This window comes from Nestor notabilis, unplaced genomic scaffold, assembly GCF_000696875.1.
Source record: "Nestor notabilis isolate BGI_N333 unplaced genomic scaffold, ASM69687v1 scaffold35169, whole genome shotgun sequence".
Lineage (NCBI taxonomy): Eukaryota > Metazoa > Chordata > Aves > Psittaciformes > Psittacidae > Nestor > Nestor notabilis.
The window spans coordinates 1-16,866 of NW_009942971.1; the positions used below are offsets into that span (position 1 = coordinate 1).

At 38.8% G+C, this 16,866-nt stretch overlaps 1 protein-coding gene across 2 annotated transcripts in view; it reads right to left on the minus strand.

Annotated features, from left to right (window-relative positions):
* Window positions 1-870: 870 nt before the first annotated feature.
* GAPVD1 (GTPase activating protein and VPS9 domains 1) overlaps window positions 871-16,866 on the minus strand; it is a 22,272-nt gene continuing 6,276 nt past the window's right edge. The window contains exons 7-25 of one of the 2 annotated variants that reach the window (XM_010021655.1): window positions 16,410-16,476; window positions 15,323-15,448; window positions 14,390-14,563; window positions 13,940-14,080; window positions 13,209-13,343; window positions 12,520-12,639; window positions 11,952-12,029; window positions 11,455-11,828; window positions 10,843-10,930; window positions 9,673-9,753; window positions 8,896-9,018; window positions 8,289-8,418; window positions 7,759-7,868; window positions 7,097-7,256; window positions 6,431-6,618; window positions 4,857-5,070; window positions 4,225-4,297; window positions 3,151-3,348; window positions 871-2,433 (exon numbers count right to left, since the gene is read on the minus strand). In XM_010021655.1, coding sequence (XP_010019957.1) covers window positions 2,293-2,433; window positions 3,151-3,348; window positions 4,225-4,297; window positions 4,857-5,070; window positions 6,431-6,618; window positions 7,097-7,256; window positions 7,759-7,868; window positions 8,289-8,418; window positions 8,896-9,018; window positions 9,673-9,753; window positions 10,843-10,930; window positions 11,455-11,828; window positions 11,952-12,029; window positions 12,520-12,639; window positions 13,209-13,343; window positions 13,940-14,080; window positions 14,390-14,563; window positions 15,323-15,448; window positions 16,410-16,476 — 2,721 coding nt within the window. In that variant the 3' untranslated portion in view covers window positions 871-2,292. Of the gene's footprint in view, window positions 2,434-3,150; window positions 3,349-4,224; window positions 4,298-4,856; window positions 5,071-6,430; window positions 6,619-7,096; window positions 7,257-7,758; window positions 7,869-8,288; window positions 8,419-8,895; window positions 9,019-9,672; window positions 9,754-10,842; window positions 10,931-11,454; window positions 11,829-11,951; window positions 12,030-12,519; window positions 12,640-13,208; window positions 13,344-13,939; window positions 14,081-14,389; window positions 14,564-15,322; window positions 15,449-16,346; window positions 16,477-16,866 lie in introns of both variants that reach the window. The other variant, XM_010021654.1, reaches the window with a different exon arrangement.

Below are 16,866 nucleotides of genomic sequence, written 5' to 3' on the forward strand. Positions count from 1 at the left end.
TAATAATAATAATAATAATAATAATAAAAAACAACAATAAAGACTCCAGTTCTACGTAGAAAAACAAAGTGATAAAACCTGTGAAGGAAATGGTTCTTGCCCCTTCCATAAAGGAGAGTGAATCTGAAGGATCTGATGGTGCTGGTCAAATCCTGCTGACCAGGTCTGCAAACAGAAGCAGAGTGCAGGGTAATCACCAACTGAAGTGTCTTTGTGCCTCCTTTAGGGATTGTACAAATACTCAACTAAAACCCAAGCTGCAGGACTAAAAGCACTTTCATACATCGGTCTTAACATCTCAGATATTCAAGTAATAATTAAATCTTACAGAACGCTTCAATATAAATAAATTTATATTGCTTTTAGATATGATCTGGCCATATCTTCAAGGGCGTATTTGTGCTTCACTGCTAAGTGTTACTGGTCAGGGCTGTGCTTGCAATATCAAGTTACGTGTTCAGCACCAAAACCCCATCAAGGCTAAAGAACCGGAATATTGCAGTGCTACACAGACTGAGTTACCACAGTAAGGCAGATCAGAAGAATTTTGTTTCTACTGAGTATTGCTCCTCCACACAACCAAGTCTCTAATAGAGGAGAAAGACTACAAATAAAAGAAAAAGGTTACCATCCCACCCTCTCACCTGCGATTAGTTTGGCACAAACGCTGCTATACTGAGTTGCATACTAGAGTCCTAGAAAGTAATTTTCTTTAATTATGCCTCGACAAGTAGCACAGCCAAATCAAACACTTGATACTTGACATAAATTGCTCTAATTTCAATTAACCCAATTATTTTCCCAAGTACTAGTTGCTTACAGGTTGTACTCATCAAAATGCACACACAAATAAAATAAAAATCCTATTTTGAAAAGAATGAGAGAAAGATTTTGTTTTCTTCAGAACTCACAGACACCAAGCCTTAACACATCCCTCTGTCAGAAGCGCAATGAACACTCTGGAAAGAGCAAGAAATAATACTGACATGGAAAAGTTAAACGCTCGCTGTCCTTTTTCACTGAAATTCCAGCTAAAAAAGAACAGCGAGTGCTTATGTACAGGTAACAACCACTGGCCATCACTCAGACCATTTCACTCAGGAGAAATCCATATGGTGTTGTGCATAAAAACTTCTTTAAATTGGTAACTGTCAGTTTAAGGGAAAAAGTGGGGTGAGAAATCTATAAAACACCCTGAACTGATGTCATGATATGTTTCATAAAGAACAGTGTTCTATTTTAAAATATTTCATATGAACAGTAAAACTTGCACTGCTGCATAGCAGACAACACGAAGAACATTTAGTAAAAACATTCACTGAAACCCCTGGCATATGTATTTAATGTCACTAATCAAAATATATATTACAGTCCAAGGTTCTGTTAAGGATCTCTGTTTGGGGTTTGTACAGTATACACAATATCTCAGAAAAAATATTACAGTAAGGTATTTTATTTCTCCTTTTTTATATTACTTATCTATTGTAACTTACAGTTCCTCTCCTCTATATATCCAAACCTTTGTAACACCCTAATGCCCTAGCCAAAAAGTGTTCAGCTATCTAATAAGCCCCATCTACTATAAATTCCAGTTTTAGAAATTTCAGTAATCTTAATTACATTTTAATAAATAGTTCAGTTTGCCCTTTTTTAATCTCAGCCTTTTGAGGAAGTCCTTTCATTACCAAAACACAGTATGTCACAACCTGTTAGAGGTCAGAGAGGCTTTTGCTTGTTTATTCAAAGGATAACGAGTCCAAAGATAATTGCAATGCATTAAATATAGTTATATAATATTTACACTGTCCTCTCAGATTTTAAATTTTGGTGAAATATAATTGATAACTAATGTCAGCTACTACAAACTTTCAGTGTGGCTGGTGTTTTATTAATAAAAGGTGTATTAAGCTAGAAAGTACACTAAGTGGTTGCCCTGATTCTTCTTGTTTTTCTCTTAGAAATTAAATGAAGTGAATTATTCACGTGAGTAAGAATTCAGGAAGAAGGGTGGAGTGAAAAGCATGAAGAATTTTCTGCATGTTTTGAGATTCCAAAATACCTGAAAACTGTGGTCCCTTTTGCAGTGCCAGTATCTAGAGGGGAGAAAAACGCAACCAAAAGAGAAGAGGGAAAATCTGTTAAATTAATTTGATTAGTAAAGGTGTGTTTTAAAATGCCTCAATTCTGTACAGTATTATACAAGGAAAGTCTCTTCTTCAGCTTTTGCAGCTGTTGTACATTCTTATAGACTCTTCTTCTGCTAACAGTCTGCCCATACGTGTGCTGCTTGAGTTACTTGCGATCATCAATAGTTTTAATGAATTCAACTGCTGCTGTGAACTGCATCCACCAGTACGACTCTTCTCCAGATAAACAGTTGGCATAGAAACTACTAATGTACTGAACAGTGGACAGCAAGCAAGGTGGGTTTGCCTGAGGGTTAAAGAAGAAAAAGATACTCACAGCTTGTTTGCAAAGCTAAACACGAAACGTTACAAGATACAGAATAGAAATACAATCCTATTTGTGCAGTGATTCTCACATATTCCTAATGCATGATTATGAAGCGTATCTGTAGGGTAGTGACTGTTTATCCAGTCCACCCCCACTTCACACACTCAGAAAGCATCAGACTTGACTAACGGAGTGTTTTTCCTACAAGGAAAAATGACTAGCAGGCCCAGAGAAAGAAGGGTAACAGTGGCAGGATCTATAAAAGCCATCAAGGATTTCAACATGTGGAAAAGCCTGCTGTTTTAGTATCTTATACATGGTAGACCATTCTTCAACCACTCATGCTAAAAAAGGCCAGCAACACAATGCAAGTCACTCCTAGTGTGGATCTTGGTCCCGAAAGAGGAGAGCATTAAGCAGGCACAGATGATGGATGCTGGTGGACACAAAAAACCCCCAATCTACTCCACATACAACATCTGCACCCAATTTCCTTGGTTCCAAATGCAGTTTGCTTGGATCCAAAAACAGTAACTGTGACTGCATTTCTCATGTTTCTACTTAAACCTACTGAATTAGGTCTGGGTTTGAATCTAGCATGCTCCCAGTTACCCAAATGCATCATTTTTCTTCCTAAAATTTGCTTCTTTATTACAGGAATTAGCTGGGATTTGTGATCTTTGCAAAAGACCTCACCTTTATGAGAACAAAGACCAGAACAGGAACAAAATCATCTGCCCCAGGTACTGAATCTTCATTTGCCAGACTAAGCAGGTTCATGATGGTTGAGCACATACGCAGGATACACTGTACTTTGTCTCGGGGGGTTTTGTAAGCGCTTATTGTGCGGATTTCAGACTGTGCAGATGGCCATGGTGCCTCCCGGAGATATACCTAGGAAAAAAAACCAACATGCTGCCAATTCTTGTTTGTCCAAGCTACTACTGTGCACCACAGAGGGTCTGAAGTACCAGAGAATAGCAGGCAGGAGCAAGACTCCTGAGAAATGGGAAGCTTTAAGGCAAGAATGGTTCCATTACACTCACAATGAAGGTGGTTTCCTGCTGCGTTACAATAAAAAACTACAAGGAGACAGCACTCTATGTGCAACTAATATGATTAGCCTGTGCTTCCTTGTGACTTCTCCAGTGCACTGTTTCAAATGAAGGTAGAGCTGCATGTCACAGTACATACGTTATGTTCCATAAGAGCAGTTTTATGAATACTCACTGTTTTGAGTCATACAGTTCAAATGCTGAACTGAGAAGTAGGACAGCTGCAAACATCCAGCCTCTGACAGACTTCTTAAGCCTACCAACCTGCTTTATCCTACTAGCCAGGAGAAAAGCAAAAGCACTGGGCAAATTCTGCAAGGTTCCATTAATTCTGGCTAGCTCAGAAAGTTAACTTGACACATAAACCACAGCTATGGCATATGAATTACACTGGAAGTATAAAGTATTCAAATCTTGTCTTCTGAAGTAAATTATCAGAAAGTTACTGCATCTTAGTGCAGTGTAGTATTAGTTCTTAAATCTTACTGTCAGAACAGACGTGGCAAAATCAGAAAAAAATTAATTTGGAAGGATCAGCCAGTGGAACACACCAAAGTATGGGTACAGCATGTTTTTCCTGCCAGATATTTCAGCTATCACAGACAGAAAAACAATACTCCTAAGTGTAAAGCAAAACAACCCTCTCCTCATCCCCAACACAACCAAAACTAAGCATCCCAGCACACATACAAAAGTGAAAGGAAGCAGTTGTTACCTCGGGTATCTGAAGTGCTTTGTGGTTTGCAGTCACTACTTTAGATAACCTCTGTATGTGCTCATGAAGGACCCTGAATACGAACACAAAAAGCAAAGAGTGAAATGTAAGCAGCAGCTAGCCAGCGGTCCCCTGGGGTTTCCAAAGAGTTTTAAGTTTGATACTATAAGAGAGATCTTGAGGAATGCACATAACCATAATAGTCCTGCAGCTAATGGGCACTAGGTCAATATGAGATGCAGAGGATTTTACCATCCAAGCCAACAGGGCATTCAGTGTACATTCTAAACCACAAAACCTGCAAATGCATGGAAAATACTGTACCAAAACAGAAAACGGAAGGAGTTGTGACGCAGATTTTCATCACTCTCTCAGCATACACACTTGCAGATCTGAAAGTCTGTATCCCAAGACATCACATTTACAGTTATGTTCTAGCAGTGTGTTGCCAGCACAAACGTTTGCACACGATGCTAAAGCAGTTCCTTATTCTTTTACGAAACATTCTGAAAGAAAACATGAACTTGTACAGCATGGCTGACTTTGTCAAGTCTGTCACATGAAGACTGCAGTGCTTCCATCTGCCCCAACTGCAAAAGAGAAACCAGGTACTTCAAATTACATTAACTTACTGGTCACGCAAAATATCTCCATCCTGATTAGGGTAGAATGCAAGTTTGAAAATACGATTCATCACGCTGCGTTCTATGGCTAATTGTGCATCCTGAAGCTGTTCTTCACTGGCATTCTGCCATATGGCATCCTGAGCCATAGCCCCATACAAGAACTGGAGAAAATCTTCAACTTGGGCTGTTTTATCATCTGCTGCTGTGAGTTTCTGGAAATCTGATATAAAGTAGAAAGAAAGAGAACATTCTGTTAAATAAAAACCCATCATTGCTGATAGGTTCCTCTGGAAAGAAGAGCCCAGAATCTACTTCAGATTTCTTGCCAGGCAGCAATGAGGCTCTGTTTTACCCACGCCCCAGTAAAGGAAATACAAGCAGGAACACTTGAAATAAATGGAGGAATTAAAGGAAAAGCATATAGAACACATTTAGCAAAGCATATGGTCAAAATACTCTACTTGATATTGTGTTAATCACTTCCTCTGCAGTACCAGTTCTTATGCCTTCTTTCTAGCCACCCACAGAGATAACACCCAGAACAATCGCTACAACAGTGCCTTGGTAGGTACCAGCACATGCAAAGTTGTCAGATGCTGAGGGGGAAGATACCAAGAAAACCCACGGGTACCATTTCCCACCTACCTTTATTAAGTATACATAGTTGCAACATTCCTATTTATCTACAAAATACAGAATAGGGAATGCAGCCAAGTTAATGCAGCATGACCAAATGGGATGGTCCATTCTGCCTCCTAACTGGCCATTCATTGGCTTCATATTTATAGCACTCTGCACCAGAAGACAACTGCCACTCATATCTGCCAGCAGCCTAAACACCACAGTTGCCAATTTCTCTTTTAGATCATCCAGAAATAGCTGTCTCCTTTTCAGCCAATGAAAGGGCTTTAACTCCTTCCTGGGTCACTGAATCTTATTACTAGACCTTTAATCCCAGTCTATGTAAATTTCTATATTAATTCCAGCCTATTTAGGCACATTTAGCAGCACTACATGCTTCAGGAACTGACTCCAATTTCTTACGTACTCCATTAAGTCACATATGTGCATAGAGACCATAGAAACCGTTTTAAATTACCCTGTTTTGAGAGAGTTGTCTTCCTGGTGCCACTATACCCTATGATCTGACATTTTTTAATCTTTGATTCATACTACTAGTGTTCTCCATACCTTCTAGGAGGCAACCACAGGTTCTGTACTGAGGACTGAATGCTGCAACTTAATTTATCAGTAGGTCTAAACTAATAAACAGTATTTATGTTTCTTCCATGGGGCAGAAAATATGATTTGGCATAACTTTTTAGACTAAGTGAGGTCAGATACCTTCATTCGCTTGGCCTGTGAAAAATGCAGCCAGTTATCATGGCTTAGCTGCCACAGCATACTGTTAACTCACAGTAATCTGTCTATTTGAGCTGTTAATTCACCAGCTAAAATGAAAGCTGTTGTAGGAATCTGCTCCTCAGATCAGAAGTTGTATTTTAAAACATTAACCCGAGCCAGCATCTAAATATGGAGTAGAGGAATATAAACACTCCACTGTCTGCAGTGAATCTTACCTTGAATAAACTCCCTTATTTTCTTTTCTTTGCTCTCTAGCAGCAGCCTCACACATACTGTAGTGAAGTATCTGTTGGCCACTTCTTTATCTCGCAGAACTCTTTGCAACAGCCTTTCCAAGTGCGCTTGTGTCGTTTGCAGCCCTTGGCGACATCGAGTTAAATAAGCAATATATGGAGCTCTTTTCCTAAAACAGAGAGTTCTCTACATCAGATTCATAATAAAGATAGAGGCTAATAGCTTTACACACTGTTGAGCTGTAGTGCAAGAGGAAGCTTCAACCAGTTGTTTTTATAACAAAGGTAAGGCCTGAATTAGGAAGTTCCATCTTACAGAGATTTCTCGGGCTGAATTCACTGCCCTCGCAGCACTCCAGAATGCCAGACTAAAGCAACTTCCAAACAGCATCTCTTGTGTGCTAGAACTCAACGTTACCCACAGAATGATATAACCCGAGTTTATTACTATATGGACTGACTTGAAGTCCAAGATTTTTTAAGCCCTTTGCAGATAGGTGAGGCAATTTCATCGTTTTGTGGGAAGGCAGAGATGTAATAACCTGATTTGGTAAAGTACAATTTAAACCTCAAGGGATCTTCCCGATCTGCTAGTGAATAAATACATGCATTTGGGAACCTATTAATAACAACATATGAACAAACTACCTATAGTCCTCTGCAATAGATGCCAGCAGCTTTCGACAGGTCCTGTTATCAAAGCGGCTTACACATCGCATTGTCTCTTGCAGCTGCGCCATCAAATTCTTGTCTTGGAGGTTAATAGCTTCAGCTAGCTGAACTTTCAAGAAGCACACAATTTCATTATCTAATAAAGAACAACAGAAAATTATTAAGGAAAAGAAATGTAGGCATGATGAAAATACATCTTTTTTAATACGGGAAACATGTAAGTTTAAAACAAAGCATCTCTACATTAGGCAATAAATGTTATTTTAAGAACAATTTAATAAGTATTTTTGAATTTCTCAGATATCAAGGGGTAAATTTTCATATCTCTGTCTTATTTAGTACTTAGAACCATTCTGAAATGTGAAGAGGACTAGATAAAGTGACAAATTCACCTGTCTGCAAATATACCTAGAACGAATGGAGGGATGAAACACAAGACACATACCACATTAATGTAAAGACTCAGTAAATCAATCAAGTTACTCTATTAGTATTGAGGGGGGCAAAAGGCAGCCTATGCCTTCTGTATCTATGGCAAAGAGAAGTTACCATAAATGGTGCAGTAGAGATGCCATTAGATGGGGGGAAAAAGGAGACACATACAGTACAAATTATCTGTATGTATGAAGAACATTTACCTTCAGGGTCTGTGTGGTCTGGCAGACCATTCCTTGTTGAATGTGTCAGCATCGGGAAGGCAACAGAATCTGCTGAACAAAGAGCCAATCTCAATTTCTTCTTTGCATCCCTTAAAGAGGAAAAATATTTTCTTAACAAAGCTGCTGCAAGGTCTGCTTCTTCAATAAGCAGTCTTTACTTTTTATTTGTTTGTGTTTCCTATATACTGCCTCAATGTTACTTATCATGAATTTAATATACCGGTGTTGCCAAGACTTAAGAATATCAGTTCTTTTGATATAGCATCTAGACCAGTTTCAGAGGAATTTTCCTAAACACTGAACTGCTCTATTGTCTCAGGTTAGAATACACCCCCTTCACTAGTGGAAATATGACATGCCATGAGATGCTGTGATATGAGATGCTTAAAGTTAAAAAGCATGTGAAGGTTTACAAATGATTCGTATTACTACTGTTGGGGAAACTAATCACATGGCTTCAGCTCTTAATTCTATTATATGGGTAAGATTAAACCTGCAAATGTATTTACCTATAGGAGAAAGCAGAACTTTGTGGCTGGGCTACTTGACTTGCGGAGTCCGGGAGATCATCTGCAGACATGTTTTGCAAGGCCTCATCACGTGGAGAGTCATGCATACTCTCACCATCACCAATAGCCTCTATGGAAATGAAAATAACCAATGTTACACTTGAAGAGAGGAGTCAGAAGAAGAAACTAGACTAATATTCTCTATTTTCTTCTTGGTCAGGGAGGGAATGGAGACAGCAAATAAAACAACTTGTTCTGAATAAGCGAGAAAAGTATATTAAAAATACACAATCTGTAAGTCACTAAGAAAAAACTCCATCAGTTTTGGAAGGCAATATACTTCTTCAGTACCATTAAGCCCAAAACAAAACAAGAATCTGGTAAGAGATGTGCTATTAAAAAACAATCACCTCAACGGCAATATGAAAGCGCTGTCCTTGGGAACACTGATTTAATTCCCAGTCTGAGATTAACTGACAAAATGTTCCTGCTTCAGAGTTCACATTGTTCAGCTGTTAGTACTAACATTGGCCTAGGATGCTGAAGTGTTTTTATCTTTAAGCAGGAGAAACTATGTCAGTGCTGATTGTGAAAGCCAGGTTCTCACCTGCACCGTCATAGTTTACTATGGCTCCTTCACTGGGACTGGTTCTCTTGATTGCATTCCTGTATTTGTCCAGAATGTCCTCTGCAGCTTGTGCTTGCGCACTGAGCCTTGGGCTGGGATCATCTGAAAAGACCATTAAAACCAACAGGAGTTAGCCTTGTAGTGTGTGCCAACTGAAAGCAAATACAAACATTTAGACCTACACATCTGCACTCGGTTTTAGCCACATCAAACAAATAGCTGCTTCTCTTCAGGTACACAAGTCAAATATATTTATAAAGTCTGAAGCAAAAGCAGGAAAAAGTACAATGAAAGTGAACAAACAAGGCCAGATCCTTAGCGTATTCGTATCACATACACAAATGGTTCTTGCATATTTGAAGACTTCTAGAAATACTTAGGCAAACTGAAAACTAAACACCCAGGTTCAAATCAGGTTTAATTTAGCACTTAAGTAAGTATTACGGGAATGTGTCTGCAGCTATTCTTACAGCTCAGCTACGATAAGGACATAAGCTTTGTAATGAGGGGGTGTGGGGAGGGGAAGTGAAGACTCAAGTCAAGAATCCAGTACTACACATATTGACAGAAGCATGACAGTTTAAAAACAGCCTTCAAAAGCTACAAGTCTTTATTCACTTTCTTATTCAGAAAGCCAGTTGTGAACATTAACTACAGTAGTGTATATCTTTCTGTAAACAGATACCTGGGGGGCACTCTGGAACTCTAGAGGGCATGTTATGAAAGAAACTTACTATGAAGACACTATTCTCATACCTTGAAGTGTTGCGTATCTTTCAGGCACCATGTCATCTTTGTCTTTTTCTTGTTTTTCTTTCTTTCTAAATGGAATAGGAGCTGAAAATGAAAGGTACTTTATCAAAGACTATTCCGAGATAACAGCCAGATTAAAGAAACTTTAAGAAAGTGGCTAATGCAGAAGTTTGCCATGCAATAAACTTCAATAAAAGCATGAGCCTACCTGTAGGGTGGAGCAGTACTGTAATGTCATCATGTGTAGTAAGTTCTACCTTTACAGACATGTTACCATGAACCAGGCAAAATAGCTTTGCCTTCCAGGTACTATACAATCTAGGCAATGACTCACCAAGGGAGTCAGGTAGCTTCCCATTTTTATTTACATATATATTTATACTTAGTTTAGCCAATAGCCCTAACTCAAATATTGCTCATAATGACATGAATCTTTTCTGGCAACTGGTTACCACCACTAAGTTCAAGGAAAAGAGGCAAAGACAGCATACTGTGAAATGGAAAAGCAAACAAAATGGTATTAAAATACTATAACATCATCTAAAGTTGAGTCTGCAAGGATTATGCTGGTTCTTTTCTAACTGAAAGTCTGTAGAATATCTAATATTGCACACACTGTTCTATCCCAAGTTGATATCATTCACAGCATGAAAATAAAATATTATCTTGAATAAGCTTTACTTTGTAAATAGCCAAAGTCTAATTTCCACTCATGCCGTGTTACAAGAGATAACCTAAGTTATCAATATCTTTCAGCTAGCATCCTACCATCTGTAGGGAATTAAATCTAGTTCTCAGTGAAGCTGCAATAAAGTTTTAATACCATACAACTATAAAATGACTGGCCTTACATAAAGATTCCAAGGTTACTGAATGATTATGATAACACAATGCCTAACCAAATTCCTTTCAGCTTACACTCCTCTTTATAGATGCTGTATACTTTGTATTTCAAGAATTCTCTCTTTACTGCAACACCTGCAGTTTTATAAATACAAATCCTTTATTTCTCAAAGTCAAACAGTACAGCTATACTGTGTAACAAGTCTGTGTCAGCCTCGTTGGCTTTTCAAAGTGAAACTGTAAAAACTTTCCATAAAAGTGACTGAAGACATAATAAAAGGCAACGTGCACTCTTACTAAAGTACCAAAACCAGATGGACGTAATGCTACCTTTGGGCATGGCAGACACAAAACGTTTCCTCCACCAGGGTTTGTTTCTGTCAGACTTCTCATCATCACTGTCTTTTCGTTCTTCAATCTGTAAAAAGGGCAGAGTCTGTATTTGAGCATTTAGATTATCAAGTTTAAAGGCAAAACTCCTCCACATCAGGTTTTGCTACATTGACTGTAAAAACAGAACTACAGCAGGGCACAAGAAGCCATAGCAGATGAAGTTGGAAATACCCCTCCTGAAGAGGGTAGCCTATAAATGCTAAACCAAAGACATGAAGAAACTTAGATTTCACTTACTTCTTTTTTTAAAGAAAATTACTTTTCAGGATGCTGCATCATTTCGAATTCAGACACTACAGCAAATTTGTATTTCTGAAGTCCCACCAAATCAAGTAAAGCTCATCCATTTAAGTGAAGCCAGATTTGCTTAAGCCACTCTGAACACACGTAGCTTTAACTTGCAAATCATTATTGGCCAACATTTAAAAGGTAACACAAGTACACTGTATTTCCCTGGCTACACACATCTAATACCAGCTTTCTGGCATTAGATGCATAATTAAAATGGGCATGCTCCAAGAAAAACAAGAAGATAAAGAGAAGTCTCACCTCTCCCCTGGAGGAGTCTTTGCTGGGAGACGAAGATGACGACTGTGACGCAGCCACCAGACCTGCTGCTCCAGTGTTGGTGGCTGGCATGGGAAGCTCCCTCTCCTCATTACCAGGACGTCTGTTCCACCCAGGATCACTCATAGGTCTCCGAACTGATGATACTATATCTGAACTCCTACTGCGGACTAGCCTCTCTGGGTAAGAATGCCTCTGCTTGAATGCTTCTAAATCAGTTGGAATTAAAGAGTGAGACCCAAAATTTGGTAATCGGGCCTCATTACCTCCCATGGCTCCTTCCAAGATTGGTGGATCTGGTGGTGGATGAGAGGGTCTTGCATAGTGGACTTTAGGCCTTACTACAGCTGATACACCTGTGGTCATAAGCATAAAAGAAGCCACGCTTTTAAAATTCTTCCAAATTAGCTGGTATCAACATAGAAGCATGGAAAATGCCTTTTTAAACAAAACTAAAAAGCTTATTCTTTAGAACTCACCCTCATTTGATGACAGAGGGTCAAACAGTGCAAGCAAAGAATCTGTCTGAGAAGGAGGAGATGTCAACTGACTGGCTCCTGAAACACAGAAAAGAACAGTTAGTGATGTACCAAGAACTACCTACATCATAAGAGACATTGGAAAACAGCCCTCAGCAGCAAAAGTTTACAAAACCTATACTGCAAAGTATTTCTAAAGACATTCTTATATGGAGAGATCTCTGTAGTATGCCGAAATGATCAAAGATTTCCATCAAAAAAAGTGGGGAAATCTTGAGGAGCAGTCCAGTTCCAAAATGCAAGAGGACAGTCAGTGTAATCAAACCAAATTAGGAAAAGATGATTTTAGATCTAGGACTCCAGCTCTAGTACTGCAAAGTACTGGAGTGTCTCTGTCAAACAAACACGGAGCTAGTAAATAAGGAAAGTGGTGAGCTTAGCCACCAGAACTTTGAAGTTCGGAGAAACTGTAAAATTTAAGGCTTCTACAAATGACATCTATGAAATTTCAGTTACCTGAGACTAATTCTCCTTTACAGGAGACTCTAATTCTCCTTTACTTACTTACCGTGGGCCGTTTCATCCATGTCAGGACTCGTCACAGAATCTTTTCCCCCGAAGTCAGAGCTGCACTCAGACCTGAGATCCTCAATCTTATTAGGAATATCTTCAGATGTTGCACTAATACCTTACAGATAATAAAAGAAGCATCCATTATAGTCTTTCAGAGAAAAAGGAAGCAAGATCCTGAAGCTGTTAAATTGTTTGGTGAACATTGCCATAACCAAGTCCTAACTCACAGTAGCACCTAGAGACATTATGAATTTCTACACTCCTAAAATAATGCTTTATTTCTGCTCTACATCTTCAACTGTTTTAACATAGTCATGAATACACTTTGACAATGGGCATTAGACAGACACATTGTTAAATACTTTGCAAAAACCAAGTAAGTGAAATAGATATATACTGATTTACTTAAATAAAAGAATGTTGTGACAATATAACTAGACGCAAGAAAGTTAGGAGTTTCTTCCAGATCAATCCTCCACAGCTAAGCACTGCTATTATAGCACAGAGTATTCAACACTCGGCTGCCTTTTTATTTTCTTTGGTAAGATGAACAAAGAATTACTACTTCGAGAATTCCAGAATGAGTGCAAGAAGTTATGAGTGAAATGATGTATAACTGAAGTGCAGCAAAGCGGGTGCTGATCACCTTCTAACAGAACACGTTTTATTCAGAGGCAAACTTACCTGATACAACGCTGAGGCCTGGTGTGCTGGGTCGAGAACTGACCTCCCTTACATCTGTGTCATCAGATGTGCTACCCAGCCCAGAACAGCTTTCCAGTTCTTGTAGTCTTTCCTCCTGTTTTAAGTCTGGGGCCTCTACAAAGGGAGACAATGGAAAGTAGAGAGAAAAAGTATCATTACTCAATGCCATGCTCCCTTAATGTCCACATAAAGAAGGAAGAGGGGTATGCGTTGGTTTAGTACATTAAGTTCTAACCTAACTCAACTACTTCAGTGTTTTCTTACAGTCTTTTATACAGAAGGCAGGACTCTGCACTAATAGCAGTGTTCTATCTGTACAGGCATTCTAAGAAGTTTATTTATTTTAGTATTGTATTTCTTAGATACAACAGTTTACAGTGAAATCTTCACTAAACAAAACAAACTGTGATCCTGCTTAACATCACATGGAAGGAAGCAGACAAGTCTGCTCTGCAATCCCCTCTAGCCCTTTTTGGCCCTTAACAACTTCTTAAGTAATAGCAAGTCTCTCACAATGCTTTCCATCTTCTCTCTGCCTAGGAGAAGGACAGTTTGTCCTTTTAATACTGGAAGCATTCACAAACACTAACTTAACCCTAGGAAAATAATTTCTCAAAGAAAGAGAGGAAGAGGCTGTTGTTTGCACTCTATGCCTCTGGAGGAGTTTTGATTCATGCTAAAGAAATAAGCAAAAACTGCACAATTCTGACCTGAATCACTTGGTAACACTTCCACACTCCACGCCTCACTTGTGGTTTCTGATATGGTTGAACCTGTGCAGGGATCAAGCAACACGGATCCTGAACCTGGTAAACACAGCAAGCTGCCTAGCATGTTCTCTGCAGCTGCACCTGCAAAAGTAAAGCCGAAGCGTATAGCTAGATATAGGCTTCCTGAAGACAGCTCTGATCAGAGAGAAAATAAGAACACATTTTAAGTGTCCTTAAGAAAGTCATCATTAAAAACAATGTTGAGAAGATTGAAATGAGCAACCAAATACAATTCAGGTCATGCACATAAAATCCTCCTAAAGAAAAGCTCCAGTTTAATCAATGCAAAACACACCTATTCAAAAAGGGAGAAGGAGGAGGGCTCTGCAGCCTCGCTAGTTTAGAGCAAGCGTGAAGCATTTTAACATACCAGCTGCACCACCAAGTTACCTGCTATTTCTTGCAAACGATCTTCATCAATATTTGGATCAAAGTCACTTCCTAAGACGTCTGTACTCCAAGTTTCACTCACAGTTTCTGATATATCTCTGTCATCAGTCAACCCCATCATATCACGGATTTCAAATTTACGGAGCTTGTCGTCAAGATTATCCTGAGTTGTGGCTGTGTAAAAATAAAAAGTTCTCAATTCTTTGAAAGGCTTCTCCAATTACTTCTGATTGAAAATCTGTAAGAGTACCTGATAGGAAAACAACCAACCCTCTGATTCTGTCAGGTAAGTGTTTTAAAATAGGGCCTGTAAAGCACTATTCAGAAGATGCTGCCTGAAAACAGTTTTCAAGCCCACTTGAAACTTAAGAAGAAAAATCTTACACTACACATGATGACCTATCAACCAATTGACAGACAAAACTGATACAATTCTTGTAAGAAGAACTTATGACAGAAAAGCTGAGGCCTCCAGAAATGATTCAAGCCCAAACCCCCTGTTCAAAACAGGGTCAATTACAGCAGCTTGCTCATGATCATGGCCAGTTATGTTTTGATTATCTCAGGCTGGAGACACCACAACCTTTCTGGGTAACCTGTTCCAGCATTTGCCAAATATGTATTAAACAGGATGCTACCCAGATGCTGTAAGACTATCCCAGTCCAGATCACCCTATTCTCTGAAAGGCAAAATTGGTATCAAGCGAAACTTTACAAGTAGTTTCCTATAAAGGACATCAGAATCTCATGTGATTTCCTAACAAGAGCCTACAAGAAATACTTCTTGGGGGAAAAAAATATGCCGTAGTGATTGCACAGGAAAACTTTTACTTGTTTCTTCCCAAACTAGTCAATTTTTCAACCTTTTTCCACAGAATTTCAGCTTTACCATCTACAGCACCTCAGGCACTTGTATTAGAAACATGCACCTGCCTTGTTCATGCTCTAACAGCTGCAGAGCTTCTACACCATTGCTCCCAGAGGGGCCGGCGCCAAGCTCCGACACAGACTCTCCTTCTAAATCCAAAGATGACACAGAGTTGGAGCGATTGGAAGGACCTGTGAAAACAGGAGTTTACTGTAAGTCTAATTTGAGTAACAGTTCCTACATATACAGCATTAACAATCCAGGACATGATTAACTAGAAAGATGAAAGGAAACAAAGTAGCAGAGCCAATATAAAATAATGAATTGATGAATTACACATGCATTTGCTCTGCTCTTAATCCTGGTTCTACACTTAACCTGCAATGTGATACGTACTTCCCATGTTTAGCATAGTACTAATTATAATAATCTAGAAATACATTTCCAGAAACAGCTGGAATCTCACTATTACCATACTTCACTGTAACTAAAAAGTCAGTGAAGTCTTTGCCATTAATCTGTTTACTTGTACCTGAATTTGTTTCTATATTTTGAGAAGAGAGAGCAAAGTAAGTTATGGAAGTTACACAATAAAATGCATGCTGCATGACCTGTACAAACCTCTTCAACATCAGAAACAAACATCTGCTTTGTTGCATCTGATGTTCCTATAAAGGAGTTGTCCAGAGCCCAGAAACTATTCTGAGATATGTAATAGCTTATTAAAACATGATGAAAGATAAGTCTGAGAAGTCTAAATTTAGAGCTAAGTTTGGTTATCTTAATAATTAGTACTGCACTTAAGTTTAAAAAACAACAACAAAAAAAGCAAAACAATACCCTCTCTGTTTTCTCTTTCTAAATACACTTAGTTCTTTTCTTCCTAATTCTCAGACTTGGTTATGCCTTTGCATAACTGAGTGTGGAGTTCAGCTCCACACTTTTGATTTGAATCATTAAGAGAAAAGACAGGCTCTCAGGGTAAAATAGCACAGCTTTCAAAATGGCAAAGATGACATGCTGTGCTTAACAGAAGTTCCTTTTATAGTTAAGGAAAAAAACAACTTGAAGACTTAAGTGGCCCTTCACCTTCAGATATTCCTTCCAGATTATCACTGCAGAGGGAAAAGCGCAAGGTTTTATCAGGTTTACCATGGAGTTTGTTTTCATCAACAGGGACATCTCCTTGTCCACCATCTGCAAGCTGCATATTTAAGACCTGGAGAATGGGGAAAAGAAACAAGACTTCCTTAAAACACTGCACACATTTTTACATTGATTTCCCTAAATGTTAATGGCACAATCAAATTTCTAACATCCTATTTGGAAAAAGACAGCTATCTCCAAAGTCAGAGCTTTGGAGAGAATGTAAGGTAACCAAGATGTAAATGTAAGACAAATCCTAATAATAATGGAGCCACAAGCTCCTTCCTCGCCCCAGCAGACTAATATAGTATGGAAACTGATGCTCAGGAGGCTGCAAAAGCAGATAATCTGAACTACCAGGCAAGGCAGCAAAGATGAAAGCAGAAGCTGTGCTACAGCTGGTGAAAAGAAAAGGCTGTAGAACCAGCCTTACCCTAAGTAACACAGTCTGAAGGCATTCCTT